The sequence below is a fragment of the Diabrotica virgifera genome, chromosome 6 (assembly GCF_917563875.1).
Source record: "Diabrotica virgifera virgifera chromosome 6, PGI_DIABVI_V3a".
Lineage (NCBI taxonomy): Eukaryota > Metazoa > Arthropoda > Insecta > Coleoptera > Chrysomelidae > Diabrotica > Diabrotica virgifera.
Window position 1 is genome coordinate 23,957,474 of NC_065448.1, and position 20,152 is coordinate 23,977,625.

Below are 20,152 nucleotides of genomic sequence, written 5' to 3' on the forward strand. Positions count from 1 at the left end.
TGCTGTTGTTTCGGCCTACTAAGGAAGGAACACAAATATTTTTTTATCTTTCTTATGACTGAGTTTCCCATTTCAGTATAGTTTTCCATTTTAATAGAATAATTATTTTTCTCTCTTGTGAATACTTTCTAGGATAAGAGGAAAAAAGGTTCTTAGTAGATATCTTTTTTTTACGGGATACCCCCATTACAGTATATACTATGTTATATAAATTAAAAGAGCTCATACAAATAGATACAAACTTAAAAATTATACCTAGTTTGATAACAAACAAAGTAGAAGATATAATATATACTTATCTATAACACCGGTTCATAGTGTGACAAATTACCGACCGCAAATAACAGGTTCCGTCTCGACAGCGACCCACGTATGGAGACATATGTTACAATGACTCACCGGACAAGTGAGGAAACGATTTCTCGTGAATGATCGACAGTCAAGGCCACGGATTAACTAGTGATGGGTGGTTCCGTTTTTCTGGAACGTTCAAGAACACGGTTGTTATTTTTATATTCAATACAATATAAGCATGTCAATTTTTAAGAGTAGTCAGTCTTTAAATATAAATTCGTCTGTACAGTTATATAAATAAAGTGTATATAAATACGAACTGCTAGTTTCTTTGTAATTATAAGTTATTACAGTAAAAACCGCTACAATAGCATCATGTGCTTTTCGGTTCCTATTTTCCAACAGCGTCGATCTGTCCAATCTCCTGGTCGTACAGCTCTCTCAGACACTCGTATGTTCTTCCATTGTTTGAACATGGTCATACCAACAAAGTTGTTTTTCCTGGATTTCTTATATTATGTTAATTTTCCTATTCATAATATCTCGTACTCGTTCATTCATTATATGTGAAACTCTAGAGACGCAAGCCAATCTTCGCCAGAAGTCCATTACCACTGCGAGCAACTTTTGTTCTGTTCCCTTATTCAGTTGTCAGGTTTCACATTACTACCACGCTTTTAAAGATGCTATTATTTAACTGTGTTTTCTTTTCTTTTGATATGGTTTTTGACCAAAGTAGTGAGTTGAAAGCTCCTATTACTTTCTTTCCTTTCATAATTATTTCCTCTATTTCGAATTCTGTCCTTTCACTTTGTTGGATTCTTGTTCCAAGGTACACATAATCAGAGCTTGGTTCGATAATAATCATTTCATCTTCTAGTTGTAACTCATTTTTCTCTCCTCCTATAGACGTGTAGAATTGTAAATATTTTACCTTATATTTTAAATTCCCCTGTATATATAATTTTTCTTAATTATTATTCCGAAAACGAAATAAGAGTCTCACGCATAAGATCACATGTGCGGATTAGCTTGGGGATCGGGAATCGGAGTTGCAAGATAAACATAAGTAGCCCCCTTAACTAATTTTAATAGTTTTCGTTTATTGGGAAAAGGTCAGCACATACTTTGAACCAATTTTAATGGGTTGGTTCTCATTGGAAAACGGAAAAGAGTGATTACATGTATTTAAGAGAATTTGTTTTATCGTTGGGGTGGTATAGTCAGTCGATCCTGAGATTCGAACTTATGAGGTTGTATTTGGGATAATCATAAGGACGTAATATTGACAAGCCGGTCATATATTAAGTAGATAAACGAGAATATTTCAAAGACAGTTTCTTTTGTGAGAACTCGTAAAGTTTTAGTAGCAATTACACAAACACTTTTACATTTCGTCAATTTAATAGTATCAATAATTTAGTTATCTATTTTATTAATTAAAACTGTTAAACATCAAACGGACTTTTATTACGATTGTTTTTAAAGAATCCCTACACATGTATATTTGGTTTTCTCTATATTGACGTATAGGCGCCATTTGTTGTATTCTCGAAATAACCGAACAGCCGTATTCTCACAAAATAAAACATAATAATAATACGAAATAATATCTTTACTTTCTGTGATATCACATACAGTTTCAGTTTGCTGTATGATATATTTAAAAGATGTTAATGCATGGATTTGTATGGAGGTAACACTTTATCTGTGTATAACATATTTATAACATAACAATTTGATGTCTAACAGTTTATCTGGTGGGTATGGTAGTCCCTTTGAATTACGAGTGATAAAACATCTCCGTTACTTTCAATGATATTGTATTAATAAGATGAATGAATTGGATTTCGAACACAGAGAGAGAGAGAAAGAGAGAGAGAGAGAGAGAGAGCGAGAGAGAGAGAGAGGGCGAGAAATAGAGAGCGAGAGAGAGAGAAAGAGAGAGAGAGAGAGAGAGAGAGAGAGAGAGAGAGAGAGTAGTTAATTTATTAATTATAACACACAATGTAGCATTTTATAATATGGTTTTAAGCTTTAATGATTTGGATATATCGTGATACAAGTCTGGTCTTTTTCTGGTCTATCCATAATAAAAATCAAGATACACAAGGAAAGCTTTTTAAAGTAAACCAAACCAAATGTGAACATGTTATACGTAAGACACAAGAACCTCATTTAAATTTTGATATTTAAAGAATCTATTTTATATTAACTGATGTATTTCTGTACAGGTTATATTAAATTAATTTTGAGACATCCGAAATATAAATATGTTTATATCTATAACTTAATTACCTACAACGAATCATTCGCCAAACTTATAATGTGACGCAATAAAAAGTTAATTGAAGTTTTCAATTTTGCTTTTTATTTAATAACATTCTAAACACTATCCACAAGGTCCAATATATCAAAAATATGTTATTCATCATTCATCCTTGTTAAATGATTTATTGTATATGTACGGTGACCATATGTACTTATTTAAGTAGGACAGTACTTATTTTTAAATATTGTCCTAATGTACTTTAAAATTTCCAAGGACACGCAAATGTACTTATTTTTTCTAAAAAATGAATATTTTTATATTTTAATATGTACTTTTAAACAAATTTCTTTGTATACTGTTTCAGGTATTGCAGCTTTTGTGTCTTGATGGTTTCCAATATTTCCATTCTTTTGTTGACTCTTCTCATGACTTCGTTGTTTGTGACAGGCTCGGTTCATGCTATCTTCAGGTAAAGCAGAGTCGAGAAAACATGACACCTTGCCAGCCTAACTCTCAAGTCTTAATTATTTCAGTTCTCTTACACAAACTACCTTTCTCATTTTATTGAAGTTTGTTCTTGTCCTCTCTATTCGAACTTTGATTTCTTTGGAGTAATCGTTTGTGTGATTAATTATTGTGCCAAGATAGTTGTGGTTTTCAACTTGTTCTAAAGTTTTACCTTTAATTGTCAGGCTTTTATCATTATTTTGGGTTTTTGATATCCTCATAATGTGTTTAGTTTTCTTGATGTTTACTGATAATTCATATTCTTCTCCATACTCAACTATCTTGTGTTTTGGAGGTCTTGGAGGTTGTCCGCTATTATGACAGTATCGTCTGCATACCTATCTAGTGTTGTTAATTGGCGTTCCATTTACCTTTATTCCTGCTGTTCCTCCCTGCAGAGCTTTTTTCATAATTTCTTCAGAGTATGCACTGAATAGTAGTAGTGACAGTACACGCCCCTATCGCACTCCTCTTTTAATTTCGAACTCTTCTGATGTGTGTTCGTTAATGCGTATGTGTGCCTGCTGTTTATAATATAGATTTGTTATAATTCAAAGGTCATTGTATTGTAATTGTTTTGCTTTGAGGACGTCCATTAGCTCTTTGTGGCGGACTTTATCGAAAGCCTTGTTGTAATCTATGAAACAGACGTACATATCCTGGTTCACATCCAAGCATCTCTGGATTAGTATGTTGAATGCAAACAGAGCTTCACGGGTACCTACGACTCTACGGAATCCAAAGTGGGTTTCTTCAATATCCATATCAAGTGTTTGGTAAATGCGTTTATGAATGATCTTTAAAAACATTTTATGTGTATGAGACATCAGGCTTATGGTGCGGTAGTCGTGCACAAAACCTCACTGCACAAGTGAAATATTTTTACACAAAATGTGTAACCTACCTAGACAACTGGAGTACAAATTTTCATGAATTTAAACTATTCAAAAGGATAGATCTAAGAAGTGAAATACATAACATGGAACGATGTTTGTTATTCTCTCGAAACTTTTAAATTGTATATCAAGGCAACCATGTTAAATGAAGATCAACTCTTTGACGAACTGGGAATTTTGAAAGACGTGGCTACAAGTGAAAAAATTGCTGAGTGGAACAGAGAAGAAAAAAATAGTCAGGATCGATAACTTGAAGTTTTTAAATGTGTAGATCAATTGAAACTGAAAAACTTACAAATATTATGCGAATTTATGTTTTGTCTTCCGGGTACTGGTCCGGCTATCTAGCGTTTATTTTCTGTAATAATTATTGGACGTCGGAAAAGTCTCAAATGTCCATATCCACTCTCAAGGCAGCGATGCTGGTGTACGCAAATTTTGATGAGACTTGTATGAAATGTTTCATTTACTTTAGTCGAAGCCGGACCTTCTTAAATTAATTTTAAGTTCAGAAAAATATGAATGATGCAAAAAACCGGAAGAAGATGAGGCTATTCCAGGTCCCTCATCTAAAAACTCATAATTACAGGCTTGCAACTTTTTCAAAGTTAATAGAATGTGTTATGTTTAGTTTAATTGATATAATTTTTTATGTTTAGCTACATAGTTGATTTATTTTTAATGCCAAAAAGTTATATTTGTCCAATAACAAGATACATTTTGCGTTTTTAATACATTTTTGTTTTTTGTACTTTTTTTTCTTTAAAAAGATATGGTCACCGTATGTATATGTATATTAATTCAGCTTTATAAAGGATGACAAGTTTGTTACATATAATGTTACATGTAATGGTATTATATATTCCTGATAAGTTAAGTTTATTAGATTTTGAATTTTTCTTTGAATCTTTAGAGCAACTTGATTATTTGAATGATAATTTTGTGATTATTTTGGGAGATTTTAATGCGCCTAAATTTATTGAGAATGAGATATCGGATAGAAAAACTGCAGCAATTTTAAATTTATTTAATACTATTAACTTGGATCAATATAATAATATAAAAAATACACTTGAACGAATACTTGATTTGATAGCATCCAATATAAAATGTACTGTGTCTCACGATGATTTGCCTCTTGTAGCTGAGGATGATCATCATCCGGCTCTACTAATAAATTTTAACAACATATTTTCTAAAGAAGTAACGTTTATTCCAAATTCACTTGATAAAGCTTATAATTTTAGCAATGCAGATTTTGTTAACTTATATTCAAGTATCCTACAGAGTGATTGGAGTTTTATCGAATGCTGCGACGAAGTAGATATTGCTGTACAAACTTTTTATAATAAAATTTATGACATTTTTGATAAGCATATTCCGGTTTACAAAAATCATGCTCATAAATATCCACCTTGGTTTGATTCCGAGATTATAAAAAACATAAAACTAAAAGTTAAATTCCGACGCAAATATAAAAAATCTCAGATTCATTCCGATTTTATTGAGTTTAAAAGATTACGACGACTAATAAAATATCAGGTCAAGGTGGCATATGACAACTACTTGGAGGATATTCAAACAAATATTTCTCAAGACAAAACTAAGTTCTGGTCTTACATTCACTCTAGAAATAAATCATCACGAATTCCTGGAAACATGAGTTTTGAGGGAAGTGATTACAAAGATCCGCAAGCCATAGTGAATGCTTTTGCGGAATTTTTCAGTAGTGTTTATTTAGTTTCTGATGATGAAGGTGGTTGCAATTATCCAATAAACCCATATATGACATCAATTAATTTTCAATCGGTTACAGAGGATGAAATAAATGCTGCTATCAGAAAGTTAAAAGATAAGATGACATCAGGCCCTGACAAGATTCCCTCGTTTCTTATTAAAGATTGCGCTGGTGCATTTGTCATACCTTTAACCAAGATTATAAACTTATCTATACAAAAAATGAAATATCCAGAACTATGGAAGGAAGCAAGGGTGTGTCCGATATTTAAGGCTGGGGTGAAGTCAGAAATAGAAAACTATAGAGCTGTCTCTATTTTATCTAATTTTTCAAAGGTTTTCGAAATCGTATTATACAGGGTGTCCCGAAAAGATTGGTCATAAATTATACCACACATTCTACGGTCAAAAATAGTTCGATTGAACCTAACTTACCTTAGTACAAATGTGCTCATAAAAAAAGTTACAGCCCTTTGAAGTTACAAAATGAAAATCGATTTTTTTCAATATATCGAAAACTATTAGAGATTTTTTATTGAAAATTGACATGTATCATTCTTATGGCAGTAACATCTTAAAACAAAATTATAGTGAAGTTTGTCCACCCCATAAAAATTTTATGGGGGTTTGGTTCCCTTAAACCCCCCCATACTTTTGTATACGTTCCAATTAATTCATTATTGTGGTATCATTAGTTAAACACAACGTTTTTAAAACTTTTTTGACTCTTAGTATTTTTTCAATAAGCCAGTTTTTATCGAGATGCGGCTTCTTTTTTAATATATTTACATAAAAATTTTATGGGGGTTTTGTTCCTTTAAACCCCCCAAATGTTTGTGTACGTTCCAATTACACTATTATTGTGGTACCATTAGTTAAACACAGTGTTTTTAAAACTTTTTTGACTCTTAGTCTTTTTTTCAGAAATCACCTTTTATCGAGATATGGCTTCTTTTTCAAAATATACCTAAAAATGTAAATTATAAATACATTTTCAGATTATTAACAGGTCTCTATAATCGTATTTAACCATATACAAATATGTGGTGGATTCGACAAATATTCAAAATAGGTCGATAAACACTGACTTATCGAAAAAGTACTAAGAGGCAAAAAAGTTTTAAAAATATTTTGTTTAACTAATGGTGTCACAATATTAATTTAATTGGAACGTACACAAAAGTTTGGGGGGGTTTAAAGGAACAAAACCCCCTTAAAATTTTTATGGGGTGCACAAATTTCACTTTAATTTTTTTTTAAGATGATGCTGCTATAATAATGCCACATGTCCATTTTCAATGAAAAATCTCGAAGGGTTTTCGATATATGAAAAAAAATCGATTTTCATTTTGTAACTTCAAAGGGCTGTAACTTTTTTTGTGTGCACTATTGTATATAGGTAAGTGAGGTTCAATCAACATATTTTTGACCCCAGAATCTGTGGTATAATTTATGACCATTCTTTTCGGGACACCCTGTATAATAGGATCTTATCTTCTGTTCAACTTTATATTTCATCTCATCAGCATGGTTTTGTTAATAAAAGATCAACTGTAACCAACTTGGTTTATTTTACCCAATATATTTCTGAAGTTATTGACGATAATGGCCAAGTTGATGTTATATATACCGATTTTTCGAGGGCTTTTGACAGAATTGATCATGAAGTATTACTTAGCAAGCTTTCAACATTTGGTTTTACTGACAGTGCTCTTTTATTGTTAAAATCGTATCTTCAGGGAAGGATGCAGTTTGTAGCATATAATGGTTATGTCTCAGAAAAATATCTTGCTGCGTCTGGTGTGCCTCAAGGTTCCAATCTCGGTCCATTGCTCTTTCTACTATTTATTAATGACCTTCTTGAAAATATTTCATGCGAAAGATTGGGCTTTGCTGACGATTTGAAAATATTTTCTACTATTAGGGAGCTGGATGATTGTAACCAACTTCAGCAGAATATAGAAATATTGGAAAATTGGTGCAACAGCAACAAATTACAACTTAACACAAAAAAATGTAAAGTAGTCACTTTTTCTAGGAAATCAAGTTTATTTGTATTTAACTATAGTTGTCACGATAGAACATTAGAAAGGCAGAACACGGTTAAGGATTTGGGTGTAATTTTTGACACAAAACTCACTTTTGTGGAACATATGTGTGTTAAAGTTTCTGAAGCGTTGAAGGCTTATGGGTTTTTAATTCGCAATTGTAAGTCATTTAATAATATAAAGTCATTAACATTGCTATATTATACTTATGTCCGCTCTAAACTTGAATATGCCAGTATTGTATGGAGTCCTTTCTATGATTGTCATAACATTGCAATTGAAAGCGTTCAGAGAAAATTTCTAAAATTTTTAATGTTTAAAGTAAATGGTCTTTATCCGGCTAGAGGTATAGATAATAATTACTTGTGTGATCGTTTTAGTATGTGTAGTTTAGAATTAAGAAGAAAAGTTGCATCTTTAATTTTTTTGTACAAACTTGTTAATAATGCAATTGATTGTATTTCAATATTACAAAACATTAATTTTAATATTCCAAGGTCAAATTTAAGAACAAATGTATTATTTAGGTGTACAAGAGCTCGTACAAATATTCTATGTAAGGCTCCTATTAATGTAATGTGTAGAAATTTTAATGTTATTGGTAAGCATTGTGACATTTTTTCATGTTCTCAAAGGAACTTTATAAAAGTAGCTATTGAGTGTCTGAAATAAGCACTAATTTTTTATTTTATTTTATTTTATTTTTTTTATTAATTTATTTTCTTTTTCGGTTTGAATTTATATTAATTTTAGTCTAACTTGTATTATTAATGTTATTTTTTTGGTACTACTGCTTAAATCTTACCTATAGGTATTATAAATTATGTAATATTTTTATCATTGTCCTGTAAATGGGAAACTGTTGGGCAATAAAGCTATTATAAAGCTATTATTATTATATAATCTTGAAAAAAATTGCTTTAGGTAGGACAACATACAGTGCACGTCTAAATCAACCTCCACATAGGCGTAACCAGGGGAGATTTTGGGGGGTTATACCCCCCCCATTTGGATGTACTTTGAGCTATATATACGCTTAACACCATACCCCCCAGAGACCTTCCAGTAGTTGTAACCCCCCCCCCCCCTTAGGATCATCCTGGTTACGCCGTTGAGCCTCTCAAACACTTAAACATATCTTCAGGATAAGGTATCTGTACCTCTACTTGTACAATAAAGCAAACGTAAGGAAAAACATGGTCTGCACGGACATTGGTTATATAGGAAACAACATTATTTCTTAAATCACCGCTCTATGTATCCCATTCCTCTCTTCTGATACCTACCTAGTCTCTCTGTCTCTTTTATTTGGCCAATTTCATTATTATTGCATCATTGGTCATTAGTTTATGTAATGTTTCATAAAATTCATTAATTTTCTTTCCCTATTTTCTTCCATTGGGTTTTGGCTAACTGTTTATTTTTCTGGTAATATTTTGATGTACCATATTCATCTCTCTGATCTTACATTTGTTACCTTTCTGTCTAGTATTCTGATTACCATTGTTCCCACTCCATTTTTCATTCTAGATGTATACCCGAGCAGTGAAAATTATAATATATGGTCATCTAGTTTTATTCTGCCGTTGTCAGTTTTTTTCATTTCAAAAATCCACTAGGAAGAATTTCCTGTAGCTGGCTGTATACCATTAATTACAAGTAAAATTTAATAAAAAATTTTGGTCTTGGTAAAAGGTATATTATTTTAAAAAACCCTATAGGGCTACAAACATCGAACAGAACGTTTTCGCTCTAAAAAGAGCATCATCAGTGTTGCCTAAAATAAGTATAACCATATTAATTATCAAAATGTTGAACTTAAAGTGATGACCAAGGTAGAATCAAAGTTTGGTTATACTTACAAGAACATGGTGAGCCAACCAAAAAATACGAAGGTCAAAGCCTTTCAAAAATGGACTAAAAGTCACATCAAAATGCTAACATAGCAAATTCCAAAGGATGGATATAATCCCTAAGGATATGGCCCTAGGATAACATATGACTCCCACACGTTGTAAGTGGGTCAAAGGTAACAAATTAGGTCATTATGTTACAAGAGCTGACAGGCAACTAAGATGTGAGATATCAAAAGCGAATCTGTCTGATGTCAAGACAACAATTGTCAATGGAACTTGAAGTATCATGAAAAATTGGTTACACAGCTACTAAATTTATAGTTGTTTATAGTACAAGCAATGATAACAGCTAACATCAGTGTGTTGGAATTATAAAAATAAAGAGTTAGTGAGAATAGATTATCTAGATGTAAAATAGAAGGGGGGAATTTGAGTTTACAACTTTTTCAGCATTTGATATCACGACCCCTAATTTGTCTCTAGTTTTTCAGCCAGTCTCTCAGCCATCATTTGTGTTGGTTCACAAATATAAATTATCTAATTTCAAAACATAAACCATACATTACATTATCTGTATGTTGTTTTGCCTACCTTTCTTCATCAATTTACGTACACTTCATTGATGATTGTGGGTACTCAAATTCCCCCCTTCTATTTTACATCTAGATAATCTATTCTCACTAACTCTTTATTTTTATAATTCCAACACACTGATGTTAGCTGTTATCATTGCTTGTACTATAAACAACTATAAATTTAGTAGCTGTGTAACCAATTTTTCATGATACTTCAAGTTCCATTGACAATTGTTGTCTTGACATCAGACAGATTCGCTTTTGATATCTCACATCTTAGTTGCCTGTCAGCTCTTGTAACATAATGACCTAATTTGTTACCTTTGACCCACTTACAACGTGTGGGAGTCATATGTTATCCTAGGGCCATATCCTTAGGGATTATATCCATCCTTTGGAATTTGCTATGTTAGCATTTTGATGTGACTTTTAGTCCATTTTTGAAAGGCTTTGACCTTCGTATTTTTTGGTTGGCTCACCATGTTCTTGTAAGTATAACCAAACTTTGATTCTACCTTGGTCATCACTTTAAGTTCAACATTTTGATAATTAATATGGTTATACTTATTTTAGGCAACACTGATGATGCTCTTTTTAGAGCGAAAACGTTCTGTTCGATGTTTGTAGCCCTATAGGGTTTTTTAAAATAATATACCTTTTACCAAGACCAAAATTTTTTATTAAATTTTACTTTTTCATTTCACTTACACCTATAATTTTGATATAATACTATTTCGAAATCTCTTCAATTATTATTATATTATCCGGATTTAGCCCTACGGCTCACACTCCCGCTAAGGGGAAAATTGACTCATCCTAGATACCTACGGTATCAAAAGGATTGGACTCTGGTGGACTCTTTCCGTTTTATCGAGCCCTAGGTGACTTGATATGAAGGTGTATCTCCCAAAAATTTTCGTACACATCTGGCCGTTGCGAGTAGTACAGCTTTCTGCATGGTTTTGTAAAGATGTTCATTTAGACCCAGCTTTTTTATGCTTTCGAGGAGGCTCTTAGGAATGACTCCAGCAGTAGACATGATAAGAGGTATCGTCTCGGTACTTTGCATTCTCCATTGTCTTCGTATTTAAATTTCCAGATCACTGTACTTGGCGATCTTTTCAGTAAATTTAGTACGTAGATTATTGTTGTTAGGTATGGCCACATCAATTAGTGTCGTTTGTCTTGTTAATTTATTAACTAGTACGAGATCTGGTCTATTATGTGCCACTGTTTGGCCTGTGAGCACAGTGCGGTCCCAGTATAGCTTGTAGTTGCCATCCTCAAGCATACTCTCAGGGACGTATTGATAATATGGGAGATGGTCCTTTTAGAGAAGTCCCAGCTTGATAGCTATCTCTTGATGAAGGATTTTTTCCCACTGCGTCATGCCGTTTCTTGTATTCAGTTGCAGCAAATGCCTGGCAGCCCCCTGTAAGATGTTGGATGGTTTCTTGGGTTTGACATCCATATGGGCATTTGTCGTTTTGGACCTGAGGGTCTTTGATGATATATTTCAGGTAATTTTTCGTTGGTATAACCTGATCCTGAATGGCCAATAATGAACCCTCCGTTTCAGGGAACATCTTTCCTGATGTCATCCAATAGTTCGACGCTATATTGTCGACATAGTCTTGGCTAACCTCACTGGGATATCGCCCGTGCAGAGGTTTACTCATCCAAGTGCGCATTTTTTCGTCTTTAGTGAGGTGAATTATGCGCATTTCTGGTTACCTCAGTTTGATCGGTGTTGTGTCATCTACTGCGCAAACAGCGCGATGTAGAGTAGATGTCTCAGCTTGCATCTGAAAATAAGTTCTTAAATTAGCAATTTGTTTATCTAATTGCTCACCTATATCCATAAGTCCTCTTCCTCCTAGATTCCGTGGTAATAATAGTTCTTTCTACTGCACTTTTAGGATGGTGTTTTTGTGCTTTTCTGAAGTGTGTTCTTACTTTTCAATGAAGATTCTCATGTCCGTTTTTGTCTACTTAACAATGCCGTCAATGCCAAACAAATAGCTAAGCGCGGAACATGCGTAGGTGTTTAGTGCCTTAAACAAATTTCTACTGTTAAGGTGTGAACGAAGCAGCTGTTTTACCCTTCGTATAAACTCAGTAGTTATCTCAATTTTCATTTGCTTATGGTCAATTTTCCGTGCTTGCTTTACCCCAATATATTTATACATATCGTTTTCACCCATGGCCTCAATGTTCTGGCCATTTTGCATATCGAATCCTCCGGGCTGTACTTTTCCTCTGACTATATTTAAAACACGGCACATGTCTAGTCCGAAGTGCATACTAATATCATTTGAAAAGGACTCTCCAGTTCTTAGCATCTCATCTAGTTAGTTTCGAGTGGAAGCCATAATTTCAAATCATCCATATACAACAGATGATTAAGCTTCGCCACCACATTGGTTTTATTTTTGATGCTAAAGCCTTCGTCAGTGGAGTTCAATAGCTGAGATAGTGTGTTCAAAGCTAGACAGAACCACAGTGAACTTAACGAATCTCCTTGGAACAGGCCCCGGCTGATTACGATATTTTCAGTTTCGATGTTATTTTCACCAGGTATTTGAAGGTAAATTCTAGTCTTCCACTCTGTCATTATATGCTGTAAAAAGTCACTATATTATCATCGACTTTATATATTCTCAGTATATCTATAAGCCATTATTGTATCATATTATTATATTATTATTATTGTTAAAAATTAAATGCTAGCACAGTGTAAAAACAGCTGCAGAGAATATATAAAAGCAAAACAAAATGATGAAATAAAAAACCTTAGTTTCCGGAGCTTTACAAAAAATAATAAATCTAATCTGTGACAAAGCCTGCTACATAAAAAAAGCATTAAATAAACACAAAACACTGCATTCCAAAGAGAAAAGTGTGTGTTAAAATGACGTAAAAGCCCGACAACGGAACGATTCCACAATTTCGAATATTTTCTGGTTAAGTTAACTGTTTTTCCGGGAAACTAGGTGCAGTGCTTCGCAACTCTGACGTCACGGCAATGACGTCAATGAGTAACTGTGTGTATTCGGATCCCGTGACCTATTTTCTCTTCTAGGACGAGTACACAGGATACGGCCACGGTTCTTTGCGTCCTTGTCACGTAGCGACTTTAAATATTCATCGGAAGATAAAATATCACATTGGGAATTATTGAAAAATGATAAACTACTAAATAAAATAATAAAGCATCGTCTATAAATATATAAAAAATATAAATATTTGAACAATAATCAATAAATAATTAGTTTGGTTCTTCGGATGAAGTGAATAAGTCTGTCATATATAGAAAATGCTAAAAAGAAAAATTATTTACAGAAATAAGTAGCTATAGGCTTCACATTTTAAAATTAGTTAAAAATATACAAGGCCTTTCTTAAATCTGTATATATATACTCCGTCTAATATACTTACCGTTGCACGTCATCCGCGTCATACCCCGTGAAGTCACATGATTTCGTAGGCGTATTAATTAATTAAACGCTTTTCTTTAGTTCAATCGTTTGGGTCAAATATTTAGACGTTAATTTGACTGCCTTTTCTTTAATGCAAATGACTAAAAATTTGCAGACATGTGCATTCGCGGGAACAATACACAAATAGCCAATACATTTTTTTTATGTTTATTAATTGTTTAAATAAAAAACGATTTTAACGGAAAATGCTTAAATTCTCTTGTTTTTTACAATGAAGAAACTTGAAACTTTTACAGATTGTAGCTAATTATATGAACTATACATAATTTCACTTTTTACGTTAATTGTTTACGTTATGCTTCATAAATAAACAATAAAGTTTCAAATTTTTTGCCGACTCCGACTACTTTTCATGTTTGTACATCATATTTTTTATTCATATTTTAATAAACATGACGATATATTTTTTTAATGGTTGAAATGTGTAAGACTAAAAAGTAAAAAATAAAAAATATGAAAAAAAAAATTTTAATAAGCCCTTTTCTTTAGTTACGAGTGACTAAAATGAAAAATATAAAAAAAATCAACTGAAAAGCAAAAAATCTGAAAAAATCATTCGTTAAAAAAAAGCGAAGGGCGAAAACCGTATATTCAATGAAGACGCTTTTCTTTGACGAATGTGTTAGATTTTTTCAATTTTTTTTTATTTTTTGCTTGTTAGTTGATTTTTTTTATAATATTTTTAATTTTAGTCACTCGTAACTAAAGAAAAGCGTTTCTTAAAAATTTTTTTTCATATTTTTTATTACCATATAAAACCAAAATTTACATTATCAGTATCTTTATATCTTTTTTCTGACATTGCATGTTACGCTTGTTGCTATGTTTTATATTCGTGTACAATCAGACTTATTTAATGTTTGTGTTCATACACAGAACTGTATTTTATCTTATCTGTATTTTCCGAATAATTACACAAATTGATAATTCATTATATAAACTCGGTAATAAATCTAAACCTGATCTATCTGCAATCAATATCAGGGTATGTTATGTTTGAGTACCCAGCATTAACGCAATAAAAAGCTTTCAACAGACTAAAGTAGTGAAACAAACAAATAGATAATATGATTGGCATATGGATAAGATGCAATCAACTCACTAAAATATACCTACAACTATCGAAAAATAACAAAGTTTTAGTTGAGCTGAATAAAAATGCGGATAGATATAGATTATTTAGTCCAGGAACCGAAACTTTTCACCTCACGATTTTTACAGAATGGATCGATTTGCTTAAAAATTTGAGAATAAGTAGTGGATAGTCCAAGGATCAAAATCTATATGATGTCGAAAGGCGCTTTCACCATGGGGGTGGTTGCCACCCCCCATGGAAATTTTTTTATTATATTTTGACCGCAAAAGTTGATAAAAACATTAATTTTAAGCAAAAAGAATTCTATACATTTTTTTGAAAAAATTAATAGTATTCGATTTATTCGCTATCGAAAGTGTTAATTTTATATCGAAAAAATCAATGTGTTTTTGTATAATACTCATTTACGATTCACTCAATTTTTGTCATAGAAAAAAATTTTTCAAGGTCAGTTCTTGGGAATTAAATAGCCTACAATTTCATATTTAAGGGGGAAGTTTACTGTGACAAGGGAAAAACAGGCTGATTTTCCGGATTTTTTTCTAAGCTTTATTATATATTCAAGTATTTGTAAAAAAAGTTTCAAGTCGAAATATTCAAAATTGCCGTCGTGGCACTCCTTCAAGCGCAGGTCCGTTTTTTTTAGGTGCCCAAACGGTGTACCTACATGAAATCTCACGTCTGGGTGATCTGAAACAAAAAACAAAATATGGTTATCATCTACATAGTATTGACTCTCGTCTGACGAAGGATTTTGTCTATTAAAAATTTTGACGCCGAAAAAAAATTCTTGAAATTTTTTCTATTTTTTTGCCCAAATTTCATGTTATTATTGTATACAGTGCGGTGGAATAAGTGTTGCCCCCCCTGTTAACTTGTTTATTTCAAGAATATAAGCAAAACGCTCGGACAGGTCGATTTTTAAACTAATCATAGTATGTCATAGCATCAACGTTTCGAACTTTACGCGATCCCTCTTCAGGTGACAGACATAACTTTGATTTTTTTAAATGGTAAAGTACATCATGTGACACCTCATTTAACAGTTTTTAAAATACTGATTTCAAAAATGTATAATACTTTAATCCTTTTTGAGATTGCAGGCCCAAAATTTCGGTCGAACTCTTTTTAAACGCATTTATTTTTTTCGAATTCTGAGAAAACTAATAAGTATTTTTGAAAAATTTAAACGCAGAATGAAATATTAGATTATTACCGAGGGCTGACAGTCCCTTAGAATAAACAAAAAGTTTCTTTTGAATGATATATTTGAAATTAAAAATCACACTAAATTTTCTCTTTTTTCACCACTGTGACTTATTAAAATAAACATTATAGGAGTTCTCAGGAATTTTGGACCATCGAGAATACTGTAATATTTCATTCTGCGTTTAAATTTTTCAAGAATATTTATTAGTTTTTTCAGGATTCGAAAAAAATGATTGCATTTAGAAAGAATTCGACCGAAATTTTGCGCCTACGCTCTCAAACAGGATTAAAGTATTATACATTCTTGAACTCAGTATTTTAAGAGCTTTTAAATGAGGTGTCACATGATGTACTTTCCCATTAAAAAAATCAAAGTTATGGCTGTTACCTGAAGAGGGATCGCATAAAGTTCGAAACGTTGATGCTATAATATACTATGGTTAGTTTAAAAATCGACCTGTCCGAGCCTTTTGCTTATTTTCTTAAAATAAACAAGTTAACAGAGGGGGGCAACACTTATTCCACTGCACTGTATAACAATTAAACAAAAAACGATATCAAAAAATTCTCCGTCAGACGAGAGTCAATACTATGTAGATGATAACCATATTTTGTTTTTTGTTTCAGATCACCCAGACGTGAGATTTCATGTACACCGTTTGAGCACCTAAAAAAAACGGACCTGCGCTTGAAGGAGTGCCACGACGGCAATTTTGAATATTTAGACTTGAAACTTTTTTTACAAATACTTACTTGAATATATAATAAAGATGGCGGTTTAAATTAATTTAATGTACGAGTCATATTTTGTTAGAAAAAAAAATCCGGAAAATCGGAATGTTTTTCCCTTGTCACAGTAGACTTCCCCCTTAAACATTTTTTCGTATTTCGTTATTCGTTTTAAACTATTTTGCGGTCAAAATATAATACAAAATGTCCACCACCGAGATGGGGTGGCAACTACCCCCATGGTAAAAGCGCCTTTCGGCATCATATAGATGTTGATCCTAGGACTATCCACTATTGATTCTCAAATTTTCAAGCAAATCGATCCATTCTGTAAAAATTGCGAGGTTTTGTCCTATTTTAAGCTTCATTACTTGGACGAACATCTTGATAATTAGTTACTATTCTCTTAATATTACTGCACTCCCTTTCCTGCCTTATCCGGGTGGTTCTGACGAAATATAAAAGTTTTGCCAAAAATAAAAAAGCCATTTTACTTACCATTAATTAAAAAAGTGCTGTTAGTTATAATAGTCCAGGGCGCATCTGTTTTGAGAGGGACGTTGAGAGGTGACTCAAATTTTTTTGCAGAAATTGCTTGAAAATAACTCTCAATAATATTTGAGTTATCCTTCCACTCAAAATGGTCCGGAACATTGTTTAGATAATCAAAATGTCAAAATATGAAGGAAAAATTCGATTTTTTTATTGGTTTTTTGATTATAACTTTAAAACTATTCATTTCTGAGAAAAGTTGTACTGACATAAAAGTTGCGTAAATAAATTTCCTATAATACAGAATTGGTTAACAATTTAAAAAAATAGTCAACCTTGTTGCAAAATAGCAAAAATTGCGAAAAAAACATACAAAAACAAGTATTCGCATTTTACGTTTTTCAACCATTTACGCTACACTTAGGACCTTCATATTTTACCCATAAAAACTTTATGATATACTAAAACAACACTGTAAATTTTATTAAGATCGGTTTAATAGATTTTGCAAAATAAATTTTGTAATCCAGCTTTCGAAAAAAAAACTTCATTTTTTTAAAATGTTGCAGGACTGAAAATAAAGCAGATAGCAAGTTGATTTTTTTTTGCTTATAGAAGTGTACTGCACCTTTCATTTGCAATTTGCAAAATTAAAATCGATTAATTACCACGGCGTCAGGAAATTTTTTAAATAAACATTAATTTTTAGTGCTACGAGCAGGACAGCGGTGTTCGATTCACACAAGTTGATTTCCACCAAAATTTCTTCCAATCTTTATCTAATATATTATTTTCTTACTCTATATTTTGTTGTATTTTAATACTTTAATTCCACAAAAATCAAACTAATTTTATTATTGTTTGTGAAATATTGTTTAAACAATTGCATATGTTTAAAAAATAATAAACTTTTATTCTCTAAGTTAAAATATATGAACAAAGAAAGTTTTTGCTAAAAAAAGTATTATTTCAAAAGATAGAGTATGTGTTTTTATTTTGCAATAAACAAATTTATTTATTTATATCGAAATGTAATAAAAATTAAAATGTATCAATCATTATCAAAGGTCATTGGAATGCCTAATCAGGGCAAACTATCCGCTGTCCTGCGCGTAGCACCAATAAATAATGTTTATTTAAAAAAATTCCTGACGCCGTGGTAGTTAATCGATTTTAATTTTGCAAATTGCAAATGAAAGTTACAGTACACTTCTATACGCAAAAAAATTCAACTTGCTATCTGCTTTATTTTCAGTCCTGTATCATTTTCAAAAAATGGATTTTTTTTATGAAAGCTGGATTGCAAAATTTATTTTGCAAAATTTATTGATCCGATCTCAATGAAATTTACAGTATTGTTTTACTGTATCATAAAGTTTTTCTGGGTGAAATATAAAGGTCCTAAGTGTAGGATAAATGGTTAAAAAACGTAAATTGCGAATACTTGCTTTTGTATGGTTGTTTCGCGATTATTGCTATTTTGCAACAAGGGTGACTATTTTTTAAATTTATATGCAATTCTATATTGTAGGAAATTTAATTACACAACTTTTATGTCAGTACACCTTTTTTCGGAAATGAATACTTTTAAAGTTATAATCAAAAAACGAAGAAAAAAATCGAATTTTTCCTTCATTTTTTGACATTTTAATTATTTAAACAATGTTCCGGACCTTCTTGAGAGGTAGGATAACTCATATATTATTATTTGAGTTATTTTTAAGCAATTTCTGCAAAAAAATTTGAGTCACCTCTCAACGTCCAAATGTACTAATATTTTTACAGATGCGCCCTGGTCTATAAAGTTAAAACACATCTGCATAAGAAATTTTAAATTCTCTTGGTAACATTCAGTATTGCGTTCCATAAAATGTTTAATTTGGTTTTAATCTTATTCTTAAGTCATCAATTTTGATATCTGATCATCAAATAGCAAATCTGATCATCAGAAAATATGATATTGATTATTGATTATATGTTATAAAATGTCTTGTTTTAAACCATACTTTTACTGTAATATAATAATTGTTTCAGGTCGGGAAGTTATCAGGTGCGAGCTAGTTTACCTTCAGAGAAACAACAAACGTTGCTGAACCACATCACGCCTCATTCCGGCGTCATTTTGGAACCCACTACTGCCGGAAAACCTCAACTACCATCTGGTAATACTCCAACTACCACAGCGAGTGCTTTAGAACATAAGCCGAGTCTAACAAAATCGTTTAAAGGGACAACCATCACTAGTGTCTCTGGTAAGTTTTGTAGATTTGGAGTTGTTTTGTGTATTTGATAAAAATACCTATAGTGTTTCCCAACGTAGGGCCCACGCCCCACAGGGGGAAATTTGATTTTTAAGGGGGGCAATTCGATTTTTAAGGGGGCCATTGGAATATGGACTCGACACTAGTTTAACCCTTTCGCTCGGGCCATTTAAATACAATGCTAGATTTCGGTGAAGAACATTACACTCTCTATTTATTGCTCATACTTCAACTAACAATTGTGTGCTTAAGGCTAGTTATCAAATTTCTTCATTCGTCGCTAAAACGGGAAAAAATCAAACTATAGAAGATAATTGAATAAAACCGTCAATATCAGCATTTCTTACAACGGTTCTTGAAAAAAAATGACAAAGATGGAAAAGCTATGCCGCTCAGTAACAATACTGTAGAGTGTAGAAGAAGAATAGATGGAATGCATAAAGATATTAAAAAACAACATGTTGAAGAGCTGAAAACAAGAACTTTCTCAATGCAAATTGATGAATTGACTTTGAGAAACAGTGAGACAGTATTGATAACTTACATCTTGTGTTGCTGATGCTCCTAATATGATAGGCAAGAAATATTCCTGCTAAAGTTGATGAAACATACGAATCCAGAAATGATTCTTGTGCAATGTGGTATTCATAGGGAAAACTTAGTAGCTAAAAACATCTTGG

At 32.0% G+C, this 20,152-nt stretch overlaps 1 protein-coding gene across 2 annotated transcripts in view; it reads left to right on the plus strand.

The window, feature by feature from the left end:
- LOC114331260 (NACHT and WD repeat domain-containing protein 2) overlaps positions 1-20,152 on the plus strand; it is a 206,679-nt gene that overhangs the window by 51,504 nt on the left and 135,023 nt on the right. For both annotated transcript variants that reach the window (XM_028280772.2, XM_028280781.2), the window contains exon 3: positions 19,246-19,463. In XM_028280772.2, coding sequence (XP_028136573.2) covers positions 19,246-19,463 — 218 coding nt within the window. The remainder of the gene's footprint in view (positions 1-19,245; positions 19,464-20,152) is intronic.